This window comes from Aristolochia californica, unplaced genomic scaffold (genome assembly GCF_029961685.1).
Source record: "Aristolochia californica isolate CCGP_79_NKW_82.1479 unplaced genomic scaffold, dmAriCali1.0.hap1 SCAF_10, whole genome shotgun sequence".
Taxonomy (NCBI): domain Eukaryota; kingdom Viridiplantae; phylum Streptophyta; class Magnoliopsida; order Piperales; family Aristolochiaceae; genus Aristolochia; species Aristolochia californica.
The window spans coordinates 7,761,786-7,785,948 of NW_027181771.1; the positions used below are offsets into that span (position 1 = coordinate 7,761,786).

At 39.6% G+C, this 24,163-nt stretch overlaps 1 protein-coding gene across 1 annotated transcript in view; it reads left to right on the top strand.

Annotated features, from left to right (window-relative positions):
• Positions 1-369: 369 nt before the first annotated feature.
• LOC137934761 (cytosolic endo-beta-N-acetylglucosaminidase 1-like) overlaps positions 370-24,163 on the top strand; it is a 33,950-nt gene continuing 10,156 nt past the window's right edge. The window contains exons 1-6 of the mRNA XM_068779288.1: positions 370-1,195; positions 1,876-2,013; positions 2,505-2,614; positions 2,715-2,826; positions 2,916-3,023; positions 13,286-13,398. Of these exons, the coding sequence (XP_068635389.1) occupies positions 725-1,195; positions 1,876-2,013; positions 2,505-2,614; positions 2,715-2,826; positions 2,916-3,023; positions 13,286-13,398 (1,052 nt within the window). The 5' untranslated portion in view covers positions 370-724. The remainder of the gene's footprint in view (positions 1,196-1,875; positions 2,014-2,504; positions 2,615-2,714; positions 2,827-2,915; positions 3,024-13,285; positions 13,399-24,163) is intronic.

A 24,163-nucleotide genomic window follows, 5' to 3' on the forward strand; every position in this document is an offset into this window, starting at 1 on the left:
ATAATTTTCTTATCATTTTATTTTTCAATGACTATGCAATAATTACTACAATTATACAGTCTGACACGTTACTAAGGTATTATATATGATGAATCGCGTCAGGTTATGGATTTTGGGATAGGAGCGATCTTGGTATCATTCATTATCTTGTGTCCTTGATTGCTGCCCCGAGAAGATTTTCCATGTGCATGAGATTTCCTCAGATTCTTGCGTCGCTGCCAATGTGGGTCTCCGCGTGCACATGTACTTTTCCAGCCACCTAATGGAATCAGATTCTACGATGAGGAAAGCAAATTATTCTGGTGGGTTCTGTGCCATAAAACTACGTCCCACCCTTTCAACATTAATCCATCCCTGGAAAAAGTTGGAACCATATGTAGATTAGAGATTTAATCCATGAAACCTGTCAACCAGGAAATCTCATCTTCCTACTGTCATTGTTTTTTCCCTCAAAGAACGAAGAAGAACTAAGTTGACTCATGACTCTTGATCCTGTAATATGTAAGTCTTTCATCGCTATCCCACCAGTCACGGGACGCTATCAGGCCTCCAGTCTTCCAAGTCCACCAATGATGTGTCCGATTTATACAAGAAAAACAGCACAAACAAAGCAAAACCCTCCGAGACCCGGAACTCCAAATTCCAATCCGAAACACGACGAAGGATACGATGATTCCCACTCGTCTAATTGACCAAGATTTAAAATTCTGGTTATCTTCCGTCAATGCGCTTTCCCTCCATTACTCCCTCTTTAAAGCGTTCGATCAAATTTCTGCTCAAATTATTCCAGTCCCTTACCAACACCATGGCAGGTACGGACGCTCAGATATCCCGAGTTTCCGACGGTTCTCCGTTTGACCCTTTGAAGCCTTCGGTGCCCATTTCGTATCCCATAAAAAAACTAGAGGATCTTCTCTCGAGGTCGTATTTCGATTCATTTCATTACCCTTTCAACAAAGCTTCTACTCCACTGCCCTCTTCCAGTTCTTCTTTACCGTCCCGGCCCAGGATTCTAGCTTGTCATGACATGGCGGGTGGGTATATTGACGATAAGTGGGTACAGGGAGGGACAAATTCTGATGCCTATGCTATATGGCATTGGTATTTGATTGATGTTTTCGTCTATTTCTCGCATAGTCTTGTCACCATTCCACCACCCTGTTGGACCAACGCGGCTCACTTGCATGGAGTCAAGGTCAGTGTCTGTAACTTAGCTTTTTAATTTTGGGTCGAGGTAAGTGTCTGTATATTTGAGAGTTTTGAGTTCTCTGTCCTGCGAGAATTTAAGTTGGCTTTGGTGAGTTTTGTTGTTGTATCCGTTCTCCTTTCAACTATAATGAGAATTATGGGCTTCTTTAATTTGGAGAGAATAATAGTGGAAGCTCAAAACAAGTATTTTAAGAAGTATTTGGATTCTGAATTTCTGCCTCTATTTGGAACTTTTTTTTTTCCTTCATCTCTTTCTTACGTTCTTTTTCCACCTCGAAACCTTTTTACTTTGGTCCCTGTGTTGTACTTGGATTATGCTATCCATCTGCTTGGGCATTATTATAGCTTCTTAGGGTAATTTTCATTGGATTTTTATGCACTCCCTTCAAATTTCTGGTCTTCTGTGACTGGGTGTCATTTCTCTATTTGGAACTGTCTTTTGGGTGTCAGATTTTAAGTATGGTTTTTTACAACGTAACTGGAGGTGATGACAATTTGGGAATGTCGAATTGTGAATGGAGAAGTGAAGGAACTGCAGTTGTATTAATTGCTCTGCTCTGTTGGGCTTTCAATTTTGTTAAGCTAGCAGCATGATTGATTTTAGACTTCAGATTCCACCGTCTTATTTATTTTCTTCCATGATTACATGGATGTGCGTATTTGAAGGTATTGGGGACATTTATCACAGAATGGGATGAGGGAAAAGCTATTTGTGATGTATTACTTTCCACCAAGGAGTCTGCTGAATTGTATGCTGAGCGTCTGACAGAACTTGCTGTTTCTTTGGGCTTTGATGGTTGGCTGGTAACCTGACTGATCTTTCACATCTTAAGCTCTTTTAATTTGACCAAAATGTCACGCATGACTACATTAGGTCCCAGCAAATTTTCTGTTTCAGTTTTGATGTTAAGCACAGAATTTGTGTCTTCTTACATTTTGGCACTTGTCCCTTTATTCTGGGAATAATCACCGATAGACCTCATGACCTCATCTTAATGGAACCAATGAGACATAGGACCCTCATAAGGTGAATGTAGTCAATGCATTCTTCCTTATAATGTTCTGTTGATGTCCTGTAGTTTTGTGGAGGAAAAGGGGTAAAGATATAAGGAAGTTACAACTGATTGATTCCCTCTAAGAATAAATATATTGGATATTGTATTTCTAAGCAATCTTGCTTTAATTTGACAAACTGAAGTTGGATTATATCTTCTAGATAAATAAATTTCGAACTGCCTATCTACATGTTTCTTGGGTTCTTCTCACTGTTAGTTGACTTGAAAGATTGTTTGCAGCTTAATATTGAGGTCAATCTAGACGTGGCACAGATCCCTAATTTGGAAGAATTTGTTCATCACTTAACTGAGACCATGCACTCTTCCTTACCGGGCTCACTGGTCATATGGTGACTGCTTCTTCATGCCTATTATCTTAATTGTTCATTTTCCTTGTTAACAGTTTCAGCTCTACCTGGCATCTTACTCACTATACTACTTGTTATTCAGGTATGATAGTGTGACCAAATATGGCAAACTTGATTGGCAAAACCAGCTGAATGAGTATAACAAACCTTTCTTTGATTTATGTGACGGCATATTTGCAAATTATACCTGGCAGGTAAATAATGTCTCTTTTCTCTTCTAGTCACTTGAACCTGTACGAATTATACCTTCTGCTTACATTTGATACCCTTTGTTACTTTGCAGAAAGATTATCCAAAACATTCAGCCACTGTTGCTGCTGAACGAAAATTTGATGTTTACATGGGTATTGATGTATTTGGGAGGAACACTTATGGCGGTGGACAGTGGACTGTAAGTAAAAATTGAAATATCATTTGTGAGATCTGATATTTCCATGTTCAGCTTTGAAATGAGTGATGTAGATTCATGATACCACAGAGAATTGTTTAATCTAATCCATAAGGTTCATGATACCGCAGAAGAACCAAAGCTAATCTTTGGCTCTTATACCATTTCACCTGGGTGCCCGCCATACATTGTTTTGATGGCCCACAATGGCTCCTCAGGGCTATTGTAAACCCGAAGGAGGGCGTGGCAGTGAAAGATCCTTATCAAACTTGCCGGACATCCTTACCTAAGGGGTGCCGACACCCATGGGCGGAGAGTCTTGCTTCACCATCACATCACAAGCGAGAGTTCCCATGGATGCAATACCCGACTCGGTCTCGGGTTTACAAGCTCTGATACCATTGTACCTATCTAAAACATAGAAAACTCTTGGGTAAGAGTATCAAGTAAATAATTTTTATCTCCTTTAATGTGTTCAACAGTAAAAGAGAATTGAAAGAACCACTACTGCCAGCGGAGTAATCTACCACGACAAAGTGAATCCTCTAAATTTCTTGTCATAAAACCGACAAAATTCTTACAGTCAGTTCTAACGAGAAATTCTTTGGAGGCAAGATAAATATAAAATTGCTTTATCCTATTTTTTATTGCTAAAATTTCTTTTTCATATGAATGATAATTAATTTCAGGAGATGTAAATGTTCTTGAGGTATATTTGCATACTCTTTCAGAATCATTGGCTTTACATTTTAGTACCACTGCCCATGTATGATCTAAGGTGTCGGTTTCTAAAATTAGTTTTGTATCTGGATCAGGTAGAGTTAACGCCGTAAGACGGGTTATCATCTGTTTGATCCTGATTACTCTAGAACTGTCATCGAGATTCCATTCCCATCTGACATCTTTCTTTAACTTCTATTGAAAGGGTTTTCTAATTTCGGCCAAATTCTTAATAAATTGTTTAGCATAAGTTTTTTCTTTTTGAGAAGAGGTGTGAATATATTACTAAGAGAAAGATAAAATACAAACCTGGCTAAATAGGACCTTCCTCCACAACAAGATGTTGGAGAAAAACACCTAATTTAGCCTGACTATCTGCTAAGTGATTAGCAGATCTAGGAATATGATTCCACATACATTGTAATTAAGAATTTAAGAACATATATCATCAAAAAGATCCCAGTGACGCCAGGGAGGTTTGCAAGTCTTCTTACACCAACTAATGACAACTTGAGAATTGCCTTCAACATATAAAGGTCCTACCATCCTCTGATGAAACAGTTTTAGGCCATTAAACAAACCAAACAACTCGGCTGTAGTTGAATCTGATTTCTCGATTGGCCCAGAAAAAGAGAAGAGAAGATTTCCTTTATCGTCATGAATAACCCCTCCATATCCAGTAAGCCCCGGACAACCCAACACACTTCCATCAAAATTCAGCTTAAAATAACCAACCGAGGGAAGAGACCAAGTTTCCATAATTGGAGGCCGGGGGAGATGAGACATTTTTGAAACAAGATTCCAATTTTCTTGTATGTTGATTCCTTCGAGATTTTTAAATTCTTTTCTCATACGAATCCAATAACTAACTTGCTCAACAATTCGGTTGCTAAGAATATTTTCAGAAAGAGATTTTTTATTAAACCTTATGTTATTCCGCTCTTTCCAGAGGGCCCAGATGATGTGACCGACGCAACAAGAGATTAATACCTTTCCAAGTTTAGGGAGATTAACCTTTGTAATCGTATGAATTGTAGATATGAGATTTTGGGAGGAGCAGTATTGCAGGCCAATTTTGCTGATGAGTTTAGTCCATACTGAGTGAGCATAATTACAATGCAGTAATATATAAACTGCAGTTTCAGTGCAGGACAGGCAGAACGGGCACAGAGGATCCAAAACATGCGTTCACTGGCGCATTAGCGAATCAGCGGTCAGGATTTTGTTTTGGCATGCAGTCCAGATAAAGAACTTTGCTCTTGGAGGAACGTGTAAGGACCACGCAATAGCTGATGGGTGACAAGATTGAGCAAAGGGGGGGGGAGAAGAGCTTTGTAGGCAGTTGAAGTAGAAAACGTACCTTTGGGACAAGGAGTCCCTATCAAAGTGTCTGGAGCATTTCTGATACGAACCGAAGATAGTCCCGTGATGAGTTCTGCGGCTTCAAGAGTTTCTGCTTCTATCAACGCTCTTCGGAGATTTAGGTTCCACTCACATGAGTTCTGCCCGACAACTGAAATAATAGCCTCCTTGTTTTTGGCAAGAGAGAAGATATAACCATAGCTAGAATTTAAACTAGCCGGGCCTATCCACCAATCTGTCCAAATACTTGTCCTACTGCCAGTTCCATTATAACACTTGACAGTGTTTTTGAAGACAGGCAGCAAACTAGCTATTTTTTTCCTGACAGGAGATAATCTGTTATACCTTCCTCCTTCAGTCCACCATCCCGAGAACTTGTCTGCTTTACCCACCACTATATTTTGCCAAATCAGAGACGGAAACATATTGAATTTCCAGATCTACTTCATAAGCAGAGCCGAGTTTGTTGCAGCAGTGTCGCGAATCCCAAGGCCACCCTCAGCAAAAGGTTTACAAACGTCAACCCATTTCACTAAGCAGTATTTTTTTCACCATTTTGCCCACCCCATAGAAACCTTCTTTTTAAAAACTCTATTCTCTTTGTGACAGAGACAGGGCAACGGTACAAGGATAAAAAAAAAGACGGAATACCGTGTAAACAAGATTTAATCAGAGTAAGTTTGCTGGCATTGGACAAGAACTTCCCTCTCCAGGAAGCAAGTCTACCTTCAAGCCGCTCAATGATAGGGTGCCAAGCAGATTTCGAGGGTAAGACAGGAGAAAGAGGAAGTCCCAAATATGTGCCTTGAGAGGAGGCAACTTTACAACCCAAGTAGTTTGCATTGGAATTTACAACCGAAGGATCAATATTGAAACCCAAAATGGATGATTTAGCCCAACTTTCTTCTATCCAGAAGACAACTCAAAGAGGTTTAGCAGAACTTTCAAGTGGGAGATTTGACTCAAGTTACCTTCTCCGAAAAAAATAGTATCATCAGCATATTGCAATAACGGGATATCCTGGCCAGAATCGTTTGAGATAGGATTAAGCCAACCAGTTCTTTTGGCAAATCGGACCATAGAAGCAAGATGCTCCCCCAAGAGAGTGAAGATAAATGGGGACAGTGGGTCACCTTGTCTAATTCCTCTTGTAGCTTTGAAATAGCCGCAAGGCAACCCATTTACTAGGACAAAAAAATATGGGGAAGAGATATAGCTTCTCATCCAAAATTTCCACCGAGTCCCAAAACCCATTCTATCCATAAGGTAATCAATTAGATTCCAGTTTGCTCGGTCAAAGGCCTTTTCAAAATAAATTTTCAGGATAAATCTAGGCCTATTTGATTTTTTAAAGGAGTCTAGGAGTTCATGGGTGGCCATGGCCGAATCTAATATATTTTGATCCCGGATAAAAGCACTTTGGCAGGTGCTTATAATTTTGGAGAGGTGGGTCCGAAAACGATTAGCAAGCAAATGGGCTATAATTTTATAGTAACTTGTGGTGAGACTGATGGGTCTAAAATCTTGAGGGAGATTAGCAGGAGATTTTTTAGGGATAAGGGCAATAAAAGAAGCACCTACTGCCTTATGGGTGATGCCGACTTGGTGGAAGTTTTCCAGACAAACGCATAAAAATCCGATTTAATGGTATCCCAATATTTATGATAAAACTCACCATAAGTTAGACACCCTAAAAAACATTGAAGTTGTTTCACATCTTCTATTTCATACGGAAAAGCTACTAATTTTTCCAAAATATGATTTTGGAGGATTATGTCTCCTTTAGATATGTTTAAGCCTAAAAAATCTATCTTAGTCCTAAACAATTCTGATTTCTTTTTGTTGAGTGCTATCCCAGCATTTTTTAAGGCATTTAATACCTTAAGTAAATGTTCTTTATGTTGATCTTTGTTTTAATCTATTTGGTGCTTGTTTTAACCCAAAGGGCATAACAAGCCACTCATAATGTCCCAAAGGACAACTGAATATTAACCTTTCTTTGTTAGGAAGATAATAACCATTCATTTTTGTGGCGTCATTAACTTTTTATTGTTAATGACCATTCTAGCTTTTCCACATTTTATCTCTGCATGATTCCGGACAAGGAAAGCAAGAGATGTATGTGGAGAATAACCTGCTCAAATTAAACCTTGAACAAGCAAGTCATTTATCTGAGTTGAGAATTCTTCAACATTAGATGGAGTGTAAACCATAGGTTTTCTCTAATCTCTTTTTCAGGATCTAGGAGTTTGAGGTCCGCATATGGTTTCTGTTTATTCCACCATTCTAAGGGTTTCTCAGAACAAGTGGAATATAGGAGTTGTTGAACTTCTGTATTGCAGGATTCTGCGAGGAGGAGAGATTCTAGGGGGGGAACCTCATCACCACGCTTGCTGCGTTTTTTAAAGACTTGATGGAGTACATCTCCATTGCCCAAAATAGCAAAGGCTTCAAGGGGTTTTACTGCGTATATATATACGGCATAATTGTCTATTTCACGTCTAGTTTGACAATGGAGTTTGTAGTAGTCTGGAGTTTGTTCTACAAGGGCGTGGAACATTAACCATTCATTTCCTAGGACTAAGTCGGGTCCTGAGTTTATATTTGGTCTTAAACTTGTTAGTTTTGGGATCATAAATTTTTCACCTCCGATGTCGAGATGAATATTTTTGGCTGCTGCAGGAAGGGAAATATTTTCTCCTGAGCCAACGGTTACTTGAAGTGGAACCTCAAGTGTTTTCCATAAATTTGTTGGAAGTAAATTTTGTCTAGTTAGACAATAAGAACTTCCAGTATCTACAAGAGCGTGTACATGGAATTTGATATATCCTAGAAGCTTAAGCATAACCGTGATATATGAATTTCCAAAGGCTACATGCTCTGCATTTATGCGTATACTCATTCAGAAAATGTTCCTGATGAGTTTGACATGTTTTTTGAGTTTTTCGAGGTGGAAGACTCTGTTTCAAGATGAATTTCATACACTTCATCGTCTGACTAGATTTCATCGTGATGAATGATTTCCAGTCATTTTTCTTTGGCTAATACCATATAGGTATTGTACTGCCGTTTTTTTAATTATTATTATTAGGACAATCTCGGGCGAAATGTCCTTCTTTCTGGCATATCCAGAATTAGCATTTGCTCAGGGGTTTCCCCTTTGGGCAATATGCATTCGACCCTTTACTGGATGTGGTAGGGTCAGAGTTTATTCTTTTTCTAAAGTACCTCTTTTTAGGAGTATACCTAGATTTTAAACTTTTTTGTATCCTAAATTTTTTCTTATGAAATTTCTTAGGATATTTGCTTTGCTTTTGGTTGTGTTTTTTGCAACCATAAGCTCCTACAATTTTGTTCTGGTTAGAACAACATAATGTTTGTTTATACGCTTTACTACTTTTCTTTTGTAGTCTTTGTGCTTCACAAAGATTTGCCAACATCTCTTGAACAAACCTATGTCTTCTTCCTAGAGTGTCCATTTGAAGGAAAACGTCCATGGTTAAGGCTATAAACTCTGGATTATTTATTTTGGTTGATTCGTATTAGGGGGTCTAATCCTATACAAACTAGTCCATAATGGACATATTTGAATCATTTTAGCTTGGCTAAGTCGGATTCACTTAATAATCTGTAGCAGAAGGTACCTGAATCGGTATCCTGTATTTCTACAGATAGTTCCTTCTGGAAGACGAAGGATTTTTTCTGGAACTCTGTCCAGTCTTTGTTGTAGACTTCAATTATCCTTGGGATACTGATTGTCCACTTTTGTCCATCCTGTATAAGGTTAGGATGTTTTTCGTATTTCTCCCTATGCTTCATGATTTATATGAACACTATTCTGGAGAGACGTACATTCTATGCCTATTGGTTCGGACATTTACAAATTTAAGTTGAGACGCTCTCTTCTAATTTTTGGAACAGTATCTGAAGAAGACATTCCAATTGGTATAAAGTTATGAATGGAGAGGTATGTTGAATAACAAGTTCTCTTAGTTCATCTTTTTGTGTTAAAGCGCAGATGTCTTGTATAAGACGATCTTTATCTACACTTTGTTGGTTTTTACTTTGGCTATTTTACAAATAACCTCTTGTAATTCTTTTCTACTTGGTTTGTTATTAACCAATTTAGATTTCATCTCTCGGATAGGTTCTAATATCCTAGACTTTCAATTTCGTGATCTACAAAACTTTGTAGATCGGTAAGGAGATTTACTGTAGGTTGAGTATATCCTCCTTTTAATATCTCAAGATGAGTATTTACACCTTTCTTGAGTAAGTAATTTTATTTGTTTATTTACGTCGCTTTCTATTCCTAAGCAAAGAAAAGCTACATATTCTGCAATGTATCTTTCACAACTACTTTTCATGAAGAAACTGTGGTGGATATCACCTACTAAATCCATTATGTTATTTAATATTGGATTATTTTTATCATGTCATCCATGTGGATAGCCTATTATTGGACAAACATGGGTCTGTCCTGTTTTTAACACTGTGTCATATGAAGGTCCGTTAAGTTCCTTCTGACTGACCAATTGAGATCTTTGGTACATTTGTGATATACAAATGTTTTTGGGATATGACTGATTTTGGGTCGTAACTGTTTTGGGAGTATGTAAACATAAACAGAAGAACCAAAGCTAATCCTTGGCTCTGATACCATCTATAAAAAATGACCAAACTCTCCTCTATATAATAGCCTGATTTACTGAGAAATTGTTACGTGGCATTGTTAAACTCATGTCAACGACCCTTTTGGCGAGTGAGTCTCTTCGGACCAATAACCTTGCAGTTTCGAGTAATCCAACCTATATAACCAGAGTCTCAGTTAATTAATGATATAAATAAAGTAGTAATCTATGACAATAGATTTTTATAATAGAGACCTAATAGTTTTTGATAGGCCCAACATGACTTCTGCTACTGCTTAGTATTATTCGGGGTTTGACCCTATTCCTGCCGGCTTACCACCACGTGGGCTAAATCGTCATGCGACCTCGTGGTTTTTAGAGGTCCCCAAGCTGTACATGTCAACCGATGCGGCTCTATGGCTGTTTCAGGAGGGTCAAGAACAACTCCGTTTTGTTTTCTACCTCGGAGCGTAGTCGAACAACACTAAGTACCTAACTTCGATCCTATTTAGCACTATTTCGATACTATTTTAAGTATCACTATTGTAAACGGTTACTGTTAAGATTACAAGATAAACATAATATAAACAAATATTGTGGAGATTCAAATATATATATGTGGAATTAAATATGAAAAAAAAAATACTGTAGAGATTCAAATATTACAAACATGAAAAGAATTAAAATATTGTTCAAAACAAAATATCAAACTAATTACATAACTTCTGAAGTTACTGACCGTGTTACCGGTTGGCTCCCTCTTTCCTACCCAGCCATTATGACAGATACCGTGCTTTCGTCAGAAATCATGTTGTTGCCAGAAATCGCCTTGCTTCGTCGCTCTTCAACTCGCTTGATGATTTTCAGGTCTGTTTTCGAATGCCTTGAACTTCATCTCGGCTTCCAATTTATAGCCAAGAGTAGAATAAATATTTCCTCTTATGCCCTTGAACGAAAGGTCTAGTTTAAAGATGAAGGGTAACTTTCGTCTTTTCTTTCTTTCATTCTTACCCTTGCATTATTGCCTTTCAGCGCCGAAAGCAAGGGTAGATGAGTCCTTGTCCTTTCTGACGTCATTTTGCTGACGTATAAGGAATCTTTATCTTCGTCTTTGTGCTAACTCGGATTTTGACGTTGTTTGCTAACATAGTTGTTAACGTCTTGAAATAAATGTTTTCATTCTGACATGCTGTCTTCTGTTGGCTTCTTTGTGCATAGTTGACACTTGTGCAATTTGTCGAAGGTGAGCTGGGCCATGCCACAAAAACTTTTCTTTGTACTTTTACTAGAAGGAATTTTTCCACTAAATAATTTTCCAACTGTTTCTTCTAGTGATTTCTGAACATTCGCTGGAGATTCTTTGAAGCTTTTTGATACAATGGTCAGTGGCATTGATGTCTTGTATACATAACTTTTCTTCTTTGGTGCCAATAGTTGGAGGTACTGGATGATATTTTTAATTCCCATGGTCCATCTGTTTTTCCAAGCTTCTTCAGAACATGGTCATGATTTTGGTTTAAGCTTTGGATCGAAATCCGATAGCTTTCCTTCTTTGTCAAGTATTTCGGTGTCCCCATGGAACATATTGCTAAAAGTTAGTCATCCTCCTTGGGTTTGGATTCATCGAGCAGGTCAATAGTTTTGTGTTTAGAGGTTATCTGGGTTCATATATCTATGTCATTATCTGGTAACTAGTATATCAATGTTTCCTACGTCCAAAGCTTTCAGTTGTTGGGTACTTCAGTAACTTGGTTTTAGCTAGCTAGCAAATATGTCAAAAACTCTAGACTTGATGGATCACCAAAAACAGTGCCCTTAAACCTATTCTATGACATAGCTGGCCCAACCTAATACCAGTTTCCCAAGTTGCGCATACATTGTACAATTCATCAGATGACATTCATGACAACCTACTTTGTGAGGTTTTTACTCTTAACTATATTGTCCATTGAACCTTAGTAGTGAATCTTATTGTGACACCTAACTGCCTTTTTGACAAGTCACCATCTCTAGTACTCAAATAGAAAGATAGTGCCACCTCTGGCATCGAGGATTAGATACATAGCAAATAATTGCCAAGTTCCAGAGCTGATAGATGTCGGAAGCTAGACCCTTAAACTAATCATATTCTTCGTGTTAGGAATTAAATGCCCCAATTCCAAACTAACGAGAGAAATAATAATAATCGCCGAATAAAGGAACAACAAGCACAGAAAAACACAACAAGATTTATACAGGTTCGCCTCAAGGTGAGACTACGTCTTGTCTTTCGCTGCTACAGTAATCTACTATAAAGATGAAATAGTTTACACGAGAAATCGTTTCTCTACCCTCTTTGGCTGCAATAGATGCTGCTGCTATGATGATAATTCTCCGGGTGATAAAACCCTAACAACAACGTCCTCGAATATAAAGAGAAAATTAAGGCAATCGGATTACAAGTGTGAAATCCCCAAACTACCCTTAATGAAATAGCAGTCCATATATCATGGATCTGGCGGGGGCTCCACCCTCGAAACCCTGGGGAGGTCCCACGGCGACCTTACCACGAAGGTCGACCTGCATACCGACTTAGGGTGAGGCGTTAATTAGGTTCCACAACTTAACACTTGGTTGACTTACATTTATGTATGTTGGTGGACAGTGAACTGAAAGTTCTTTCTCTGAAGTGCATGAGGTGTTATGACAAGTGCTATTCTTGGTTTTGATTCATGTACTGTCAAACGCCTAACTAATACAACCCAAAAGACCGGTCTGTTAAGTGCGGAAAGCCAAGTACCTAACCTAGGTGGACCAGGGTGGACCGGAACCTAACCCAGGTGGACCAGAACCACCTAGCTCTGACACCCACCGTTCCCGTTCCCTACCGCTTCCGCCGGGATTCGAACACGGAACATGGTGCCCAGCTCTGATACCATGTCAAACGCCTAGCCAATACAACCCAAAAGACCGGTCTATTAAGTGCGATAAGCCAAGTACCTAACCCAAGTGGACCGGAACCACCTAGCTCTGACGTGTACTTATCCTTGTTTTGAATTATTGTGATTAAGGTACTTTGCATAATAAATGTTGCTTGTTGCTATTTTATTATATAAATGAGCAACTGCTTTTTCCCTTTAAAGTTCAAAGATAAAAAATTGAAGGCTTTGAAGCTAGGTTCCTACATGTTGCCAGAAAAAACATTTTTAGTTCAACATTTTTGGTTCCATACCTTCATCACCTATTGGCCCGTTTCAGATGCATATCAGTTAAATATCAGGAAATCTCTCTCATTGAACATTCACAGAATATCCTGTTTTATAGGTTAATGGATTCAGTATAGAGCCCTAGTTGTGGGGAAAACAGTGAAATTTTCTATTACGATAGGTGGCTGGGCCATAGTTGTTCCTATGTTTTGTAATTGTTGTTTTTCCTATTACTTCCTTAGATTTTCCTTTTCTCTTTACATGGTTATTTTGTATTATTCTAATCTGTTGGACTCTGTTATTATTTTTCTTTATGAGACATGAGCTTGAAACATTATGGTTAATAATAGATGTCTCCTATGTCCAGACGAATGTTGCACTAGATGTTCTAAAGACAGATGACGTGTCAGCTGCCATATTTGCTCCTGGATGGGTCTATGAAACCAAACAACTGCCTGACTTCCAAACTGCACAAAATCGGTATTTATTCTCTTCTATTGCTTCAAAATTGGACAATTTTTATTTTGCATTTGTTATAACATGTCATGTAAACGTTTTGAGTAACTTATTTGTTTTTGTTCATGAACGTGTTGAATTGCATTATATGCTGTTGCATCTATGAAGTGCAATGATGTTGAATTCAGTTCTTCCGGAGCTTGGCCCAACAAAGTTCAAGTTGGGTTTTGTAAAATTGTAAAATTGGGAAGAATAGAAGAGGGAAAGGAAGAATAGCGAGGAGAATAGTTGAGGAAGCAGCTTTGGGTAAGAGCTCAGAAAGAACAAACTCCCCCTTTTAATAATTCACTTCTCTTAAGTTAGTTTTTACATAAAAGGACAATTATGCCCCTTAGTAGAAAAAAGGACCAATATGAGATGATGAAATGACCAAAATGCCCCTGAACTAGTATTTGAATATTCCCCTTCAAGCAGAAGAGTAAATGTAAACAGTCCCAGCTTGTCATAAAATATCAGATGTTTATGCCTTCCAAGAAGTTTTCTAAATACATCTCCAAGTTGTTCAAAAGACTCACATACGAGGTAAACCACCTTCCCTTGCATGATAATATCTCTTATGAAATGACAGTTGATCTTGGTGTGCCGCTGATTACACGACTATATACCATGAAGCATTGGGCCACAGCTGAACCCACTACATTGTGGTTGGGTAGAGATTTACTTACAATTGATTAGAAGACATTTTTTAATTTTATTATTTATATTTTGGATTGTTTTTGGGAATTAATTATTTCATTTGATGAGGGGCATTTTTGTCATTTAAATTATCAAGATATACCTCTTCCTTTAAGTCACCATATAGGAATGCATTTTTAACATCCAGTTGAAATAGTGGTCATCCTTTGTTAGCTACCACAGAAACCAAAATCCAAACCAAAGTGAGTATAGCAACTAGTGAAAATGCTTCAAAAACATCAATGTCGAATGTCTTGGTCACTAATCTGGCCTTATACCGATCAATGATCCCATAAGCTTTGTACTTAATCGTGTACAACCAACGGTATCCCTCAACAATTGCTCTTGAAGGTAGATCATGGAGACTCCACATGCCCCTAGACACAAAAGGCATCCATCTCCTTTATAGCTTGTTGCCACTCATGTGAAGTCATAACATCCTGCATTGGACGAGGTATAGTGGACTTAGATAATGACACAACAAAGAATTTGTAGGATGGAGGCAAGAAATCAAGAGAAACATATTGTGATATGGGATGGACATACATGACCTTTTACCTTTTTGAAGACTAATGCGTACATCCAAATGAGAAGGAATTGGACCTGTAGGCAAAGAGGAAGACGGTTGGTCCTCATTAGTGGGCTTATCAGTTGGAACATCAGTAGGCACCGGAGCAATCAACAAAGAACAAGAATGTCGAAAGTACACTTGTAGTGGCGGCAAGGGACTTGCGGCAGGTGCATCTGTAACAGTAATGGGCACTTGGTTATCTATTGGAGTACCAGATGATGATTGAGACTCAGTAGAAGATGCAAATTGAGGTGGCCTTTTTCTTCTTTGAAACTCCTCTGCAGTTGAAGTCTTAGATCACGTGACTGGCTCCTTCTCTATTGGAATTAAGTTGCGTGACAGATGCACTGGATTCACTTGGGGGCTTTGCCGGAATTTATGGCCCTACCTGATACAGGGATCGTCGCTCTTTTTGGGATTAGCTTTCTGGCCTTCTGCCTCTCTAGCAAGACGTTTACTTGGTCCAATGGTCAGAGACCTCCCATCCTGTCCAAGCTTGATCGGTTCCTTGCCATTGGTGATTGGCTCAACTCCACGACAACACATGCGGATCGGTTTTGAGTTGTGCTGGCTCTGACCACTAGCTTGTTCAGATTGATACCAAACTTGATAAATGGGGGCCTACCCTTTTCAAGTCTGATAATTCTTTGCTATTGGATAAGCACTTCACCGGCAATGTCGCCTCATGGTGGGAAACCTTTGGAGACCCTAACTATGATGGCTGGTCTCTCCCACACAAGTTAAAGCGTCTCAAAGTGAAACTCAAATCATGGTCCTCGGAGTGTCGCCTTACTGCCTCCTCTCAGAAATCCTCTCTTCAGTCTCAGATTGCTGCCCTTGATATGGTTGAGGAACAAAGATGTCTTACTCATGTTGAGTTTTCTACCCGCATCTCTCTTCAATACAATTTTCAATCTATTCTACACTCTGAAAGGGTTCAGTGGAAGCAAAAGGCCCGCTTCAAGTGGTTGGCCGAGGGTGATACTAACACAAAGTTCTTCCATGTCATCACCTCGACCCGCAGGAGGACTAACCGGGTCACCTCCTTGTCTATTGACAACAAGGTTACCTTGGATAGGACCTCCATTACTGACGCTTTTCTCATTTTCTTTGAAGATCTTTACAGGGAGGAGCACCACCGCCGGCCCAATCTTTCTAGCCTTTGCTTCTCCGCGATTTCCCCAATACTGGCGAATTTCATTGAGCTTCCTTTCTTTGACTTGGAGGTTGAAGATGCGGTCCTAGGACTCCCTCGGGATAAGGCCCCGGGGCTTGACGGATTCAACGGGGAATTCTACAAGGCTTGTTGGCTCGCTTTGACATCGGATATCATTTCCATGGTCAGAAGTTTCTATGATCGTGGAATCACTTTTAAGAGCGTGGGTGCTTCTCTTATTGCTCTGGTCCCCAAGAAAGCTAGTGTGGAATGCCCTCAAGACTACCAGCCAATCAGTCTCGTTTCAAGTCCATACAAGATCATTGCTCGCGTCTTGGCTCGTTGTCTCAAGGTTGTTCTTCCTACCATCATCCATCAGGGCCAGAGCGCTTTTATCAGAGGTTGTGATATACTCGACTTAGCTATGGCCACACATGAAATTGTGGATCATTTTGCCTAAATGGGTCGACCGTGGTTTGTTCTCAAGTTGGACCTCGAGAAAGCTTTCGACCAAGTTAGTTGGTCCTTCTTGGACGACATTATGTAGCATATGGGGTTTGGAGACAAATGGAGGTTTTGGATCCGCGGTAGTATCTCTTCGGCCTCTTAATCCTTGCTTCTCAATGGCACGGTTTATGGCTTCTTCCAGGGCACTCGATGCATCTGTTAGGTAGACCCCCTCTCCCTGCTCCTCTTCAACATCATTGCTGAGTACTTATCCTTTATGTTCTATTATGCTCGCAGCATTGGTTGGTTAGAGGTCGTCTCTGATCATAGTTGCTTTGAAATCCCCCTGCTTCAGTTTGCGGATGACACCATATGTTTTGGCGTCGGCACACTTGATCAGGTCCGTAACATTATTGCCCTTCTCGGCCTTTTTGAGATCACTTCTGGTTAGAATGTAAACAAGGGAAAGTCGACCATCATGGGATATCACAATGATCCCCCCCTTGCTTCAGATTATGGCAGAGACTTTGGGATGTCCGGTTGCGATTGCTCCCATGAACTATTTGGGCCTCCTCTTACTGACAGTAGACCCCGGATGGGACTATGAGCTCCAGTATTCGAGCGGCTTGAGCGACGCATCTCCACTTGGAAGGGTAAGATGCTCTCCAAGGCGGGTAGATTGCTCCTCTTAAACTTATGCCTCGCAATTATTCCTAACTACTTCTTCTCTTTCCTGGCTTGCCCCACCTCTATTAGCCGAAGCATTGACATGATCAAGAGATGTTTTCTGTGGTGTGTCACTGGAAATGAATTTCACTATCACCTTGTCAGTTGCGAGGAAGTGAATAGGCCAAAGTCTTTGGGTGGGCTCGGGATCAGACGCACCAAAGAAATAGGGCACATGCTCTATTTCTCAAGTGATTTTGGAAGCTCAACTCTTCCTCGAGGGCTTTGTAGAAGCCAATGGTTGCCTTCAAGCTTCGGCATCTTGGAGATATATGGATCACAGACGGCAATTGTCATCATCTCTCCTCCATTTGGAAGGCCTTGTTTCATATATTCTCCACTTTTTCGCACTTCCATTCGGTTTTTTATTAGGGATGGCTCCAGTCTGCATTTCTGGACAGATTGGTGGTCGGGCGATGGCTCTCTTGCCTTGTCTTACCCACCACCGCTTCAGCTCACCACCAGCCGCGACTTATTTGTCTCTGATGCTTGGCGGAATGGCTCATGGAATCTTTGCCTTAGATGTTGCCTTACTGATGAGAAAACAATTTTTGTTTGTGGCCTGATTAATAGTCTTGGTAGTGTGATGGTGCGCCCTCAGACGGCTGATTTGGTTCCCTGATGACAGCGGGCGAATCTTCGGTCTCCTCGGCCTACCGTCATCTTATGGGTTGGACCCGGCCACTCGCCCCCCATCCGGCTACTTTTGTTTGGCGCCTCTAGGCTCTGCCCAAGGTGAAATTTTTTCTTAAAAGTGCCTGCCGTAATATGATTCTAACTACAGACAACCTTATTAGGCGTGGCAATACCACTCCCGATCCTCTCTACCCCTTTTGTGGGACGACGGCTGAAATTGTGAGTCACCTTCTCCTCCATTGTGGCTTCGCTTGGAAGGTCTGGACTTTCATGATTGACAGCATGGGGCTCAGCTTCTACATCCCACTTGACCTGAGCATCATGTGTCGTTTCTCTTCTAGGACCCTCCTTCCCAGCCTGGGCAAGCTTCTGCTGGCTGCCTGCATTGCTTTTGTCCCTTAGTGCCTTTGGAAGGAAAGGAACTCCTGACGGTTTGACTGTGCTTTCCGCTCTACTGTTGAGGTTTCCTACACTGCCACAGGGGTCATCTCTACCTGGATCAGCACCCGAAAAGAATTTGGCTACCTCTCTTGTGCCCCATTCTGCACCAACTGGAAGCTTAGTGCTCAGATGTTTGTCCCCTCTGCCCCCCGCCGAGTTGTTGTTTGGGAGCCTCTTCCCATCGGATATTATAAGCTAAACTTTGATGGTAGCACCTTTGGGAACCCGGGTTTGGCTGGTTTTGGTGGGGTGATTTTTTATCCGGACGGCACTGCCATACTCTCTTACTCTGGCCCTCTTGGAATTACTAACTCGACCACTGCTGAGCTCTCTGGTCTCCTTCACGGTTTGCGTATTTTTCAAGACCGCTTCAATGGTCCCCTTATTGTGGAGGGAGACTCCAAGGTTGTCATCGGATGGTGGTCCACCTCATCCTTCCCCCCATGGCGTCACTGGCAGATTTTTCTTGATATTTTGGACATTGTATCCACCATTTCTTGCACTTGGTCTCATGTACTTAGATCAGCCAATTATGTTGCTGATTTGTATGCTAAATTAGGCTCCCCCTTCAATCTCTTGTTGTTAGGGGAGGTCTCCTTTGATGTTTATTCTCTTTCTTTGAAATATAATTATCAATATTTCAAAAAAAAAAATGAAGAAGCAAAGAAAGGAGTATTTTTAAAAAAATAACATCAGAAGACGCATACATCTTTCGTTACTATCATAACACTTATACAACTTCTGATGACATAAATATCCCAAACAACACACTTACTGAGCGAAGAGACAATTTATCTGCAGAGTTACTAAATAAACGAATAAAACATGTTGACCCGAAGATCCGAGGAACAACATCAAACAATTTACACTGAGGTTTTAAAATCAACATAGGAACTTATCCTTGCAAAACAGAAGATGACATACAATTGATCAAGAAGCACGATGATAACACTGCATCCCCAAAAAGATTTAGGGACGTTCATGTGAAACAGGAAAGTACGAATAACTTTAAGATGTATGTTTTCGTTCTTTTGTTGTGGAGAATAGATGTAGGAAGTCTGATGAGTAATACCATGTAAAACACAAAATGATGTAAAGATTGAGAAACTCAAGTCCATTGTCAGTACGAAAAATGTGAACACAGGCGGCAAACTGATTCTGTATTTCATTGAAAGAGGTAACAAATACATCAAAGGCCTTGGATTTATCTCACAAGATATACACCCACATGACTTTACTGAAATCATCTATTAAGGAAACAAAGTAATTAAGGCCAAATAGACTAGGGACTCTACTTGGACTCCATTCATCTAAATGTATTAGTTCAAAAACTTGAGAGCTATGACTAAAACTAACGGAAAATAGTCCAACAGTGCTTTCCAGTTGACACGACTTACAATCAAAGAAAATATCAACTAGCAAAGATGGAAAACACTAATGGAGTTTAGCTGGTGATAGATGTCCCAAACACAAGTGTCAAAGAAATGAGTCTTTAGTTGTAAGCAGAAAAGACTGATGGAGTTTAGCTCGTGATAGATGTCTTAAATGCAAGTTCAAAGAAATGGAGTCTTTAGTTGTAAGTGCCACAATCTTCGGAATAGATACATCATCCAACAAATAGAGTTCGTCCTTCTCATGTCCGAAACCAACCGTCCTCTTGGTCTGCGAGTACTAATGACACAAGTAGTGGGAGAAAAGGTTACAAAATAGTTTAAATATTTAGTTATATGACTCAAAAATAACAAATTGACAAGAAAATTTGGAACAAAGAGAACTGAAATCAACGATATCTGAAGTGTAGTAAGTACAATGCCCTCCCCCTGAAATGGGGGAATAGACCCATTAGCTAAATTAACATGACAATAGGTTTGAGAAGGGTTAATAGAAAGAAGGCATACCTGACATGTAGGTGGATGCTCCTAAATTGATGATCCAAGAGGGAGAATGAGACGCATTTAGTGTTGGCATACTTGTACTCGCCATCATGCCACTTGCTAAGGGAGAGGAATCCGGCTCAATGGGAATAGGTGTGGCAGATGTGATAATTAATTGAGCAAGCCTCTGGAGTAACCACTGAACCTCCTCCTAAGGACCAGAATAAGAAGTCTTTTTGCTGCCTGTCCATAGTTCATGCTGGCTTACCAAACTTCTCCAAACATTTATCGGAGAAGTGGTCTGTTTGGCCATAGTGAATAATACACTTCCTATTAACTCTATCACTATGCCATGACCTTGAGCAGAGGAATCTTTGCCACAACCTCTATTGCTACTCCTATGGCCTCGGGCTTCAGACTTCCTAATTGATGAATTGAGGTTGAGAGCAGTTGCATCAGGAGGTTTCTTATCCTTTTCACTTTTACTTGCTATTGCCCCTTCTGCCGGAATGACTCGGTTAAGGCTTGTTCCTGTGTAGTCACATTTGTTAATACTTTGCTCATATAGCATTATGTTCTAATCCAAGACCTTCTAAAAATCTCACCACTTTAATATGATGTTTTTCCTTGCAGGGATGGAAGGTGCTAATTTCTTGTAAGACACCCCTCATTTCTGTGAAATAATCATTGACTGATTTGTCACTCTTCTGCATATTAAAGTATCAGACATACAATTTGAAAAATAGGTGATTTGGGGATAAAATAGAAGAGAAAATGGATTTCTGGAAGAGAGGCGGCTTTAGAATCCGAGCCAGAAAGGTCCTTTATAATCTGGGTTTAAGTGAAATTTTACAATAGGACAAAAATACCCATCAATACTCAAAATTACATCTTCTAAAGTACATGTCTAAATTGAATGAAAATTTAACTAGAGATAAAATAAGACATTCTCTAACTAATAGCCATACTATAAGAGAAAAATGTAATATTGAAAATCTAAGAAATGAGCTAAATACCCCTAAACTTGTATTTTAACATTCCCCCTCAAGTTGGAGAGTAGATATCAAACAATCCCAGCTTGTCATTAAAGGATACATGTTCACGTCTCCCCAAAGGCTTGGTAAATATATCTCCCAACTGGTCTGAAGACTTTACATAAGGAGTTACCACATTCCCCTGCGTAACTACATCTCTAATGAAGTGGCAATCAACCTCTATATGTTTCGTTCTCTCATGGAATACAGGGTTGCTGGCAATAAAAATGGTTGCCTGGTTATCACAATTCATAACTGTTGGAAGATAGGCCCAAGGCCACACGACCAAGGAAGGCCCACAAGCTGACATCCTTATCACATAAGTTGGAAGATCAAGAAGGACTCATAAAGGCATCTTTATCTTATGGTCACGTCCTAGAAGAGTTCAAGTTTGAGTTATGTTTGTCTTTTATCTATATTGAGTTATTTAATTATGCTAGGACTTATCTTTAAGTGTTAGAGTTTGGGTGTAATTGGGACAAAGGTAGTTTTATTGTAATTGGGACTCTACTACCTTCCTTTATTATAAATAGAGGTTCATGTACTTTGATTATATTAAGTTAATGAAGTCAATGAAGTATTTCTCTTTTCCATAAATTCAATATGGTATCAGAGCAGGTTCTGTGAGTTGACTTGGTCAACCACAGAGATAATGAGATCCTTTTCTCTAAACCCTAAACTCTAAGTCTAGGTTCGTAGTTGTTTTTTTCAGTCCCTACACCCGTAGTTTTCTTTGCATTTTTTACTTCTATAATGAGATTTTCATATTGCAAATTATATATTGACGGAAAGATATTTGAGTCTACTTTCCAAGGAAAAACGATTTTTTCCAATCAGAGTTATCTACAAAGAGAAATCGATATTTGAATGAGCAAAGGTCAGATTGCAAAAGAGGTTCGAGCAGTAGCAGAAAATTTCACCTTCCGAGGTATTTTATGCTATCAAGAACGAGATTTTATATGGAGATATATATATAAAAAAATATGTGTAAGTCTATTCTCTTACATATTCAATCAATTTTCAATCGGATTTATCTACAAAGAGAAATCTATATTTGAAGCAGTCAGATTGAAAAAAAGGTTCGAGCAGCAACAGAAAACTTCAACTTCCAAGGTATTTTATGCCATTAAGAACGAGACTTTATATGGAGAAATATGTATCAAAAGAAATATTTGTAAGTCTATTTTCTTACCTATTCAACCAATTCTCGATCTGAGTTTTTTATAAGGAGATATTAATCTTGGAAGAGTCAATGGTCATGTTGGAAAAAAAGGGAGAAACAATGCTTAGTTTGGCCAAATGACAGAGACCGAAATCTATCAGATTATTTATCTTCTGATAATTATATTTTATGAAGAGAAGTTATACTTGGATGAAAGGTATTTAAGTCTAGTTTCGGAAGGAGAAAATTTCATATCAATCTGATCTATATTTAAAGATATATTCGCATTCGAAGAATCAAAGGTCATGTTTGTTGGAGTTTATGGTTTGGGTTAAGTGTTGTGCTTTCCGCACCTAATAGACTGGTCTTTTAGGTTGTATTGGCTAGGCGTCTGACTCAGAACTCCAAAGTTAAGCGCGCTTAGGCAAGAGTAGTACTAGGATGGGTGACCTCCTAGGAAGTCTTATTGGCTAGGCGTTTGACATGGTATCAAAGTTGGCGCCCACATTCCGCGTTCGAATCCCGGAGTGCAGCGGTCAGAACCCGGGAACAGTGGGTGTTAGAGTTTGTGGTCTGGGTTAAGTGTTGTGCTTTCCGCACCTAACAGATCGGTCTTTTGGGTTGTATTGGCTAGGCGTCTGACTCAGAACTCCAAAGATAAGCGTGCTTGGGCAAGAGTAGTACTAGGATGGGTGACCTCCTGGGAAGTCTTATTGGTTAGGCATTTGACAATGCTGGTATTCTGTTGTATTGAAAAATCCGAATTTATGCCCTTTGTTTTGCATCACTGTTTGAGTTGCTATATTAGGAAAATATCTCACTTCTCCTTTGTTTAAGGGCTTAATACTACATCTATGTTATTTGGGCTTATTGCTACATCTATGATATTTGGTTTAAGTTGGGATCACTGCCATTACCACCCAGTTTGAGGGGGAGAAGTAGAAGAAGTACAAGAAAGAGGTATTTTATTCTATATGTTGTGGATAAGTTTATGTGACCAAAATATTCAAGAAAGGGGGAGCACAAAAGAAGAAGTTTATGCATCTAAGAAAAAATATTTATATCGGATTATGATTATTTCATGAGTCCTACAAAGTTTATTATTTTGGTTCGTGTTATATGTGTTGGAAGATGGTCGTGTTACATTACAATTGCTGCTATTATATCTCTTTGGATGAGACATTATTATTCAAGAAGAGGTGGCCTCAATACCTTTTCTCATACCGTAATTTATTTGACTCTCAAAAATATCACAATTACGACACCATGAGAGTCGGTGCCTGGATTGGGACACCATGATAAATTTAACTCTCAAAAATATCACGGTTGCGACACCATGAGTGTCGGTGCCCGGATTGGGACACCATGATAAATTTAACTCTCAAAAATATCACGGTTAGGATACCATGAGAGTCTGTGTCTGGATTGGGACACCATTATAAATAAACCCACTAACCCTTCTGTAATGGCTTTTATTACTCCTACCACTTGAGAGTCGTTGTCCTGTGGAGGGACACGGTAGTGGACACTTTAGAGCAATGTCGATAGACACAGTACCTACAAAAGACGGAGTGTGCCCTACATCCAGCATTAGGATTGGAGTATGGAGCAATGTTTGACCGGCTAGGAGTGATTTTTACTCACTTATATTATGCCAGCAGGGCCTCATGGAAAGACGCAATAGTGTGAGGGGGAGTGTTGGATGATGAAGGCATATTGGAAGATGTGTCATTTTATACAAAAAGATTCTATACATCATTTGCAGTAAGCTGGGAGTTCATGTTGTTCTCTCAACCCCAGCTTGAGGGGGAGTGTTGGAAGATAGGCTATAGCCCACACGACCAAGGAAGGCCTACATATCTAAGAATATTATAAGATGGGTCACACGACCAAGGAAAGCCCACAATATGGGCCCAAACACATAAGAAGTAGGACCCACCATGATTATCACAAGCTGGCATTCTTATCACATAAGTTGGAAGATCAAGAAGGACTCACGAAGGCATC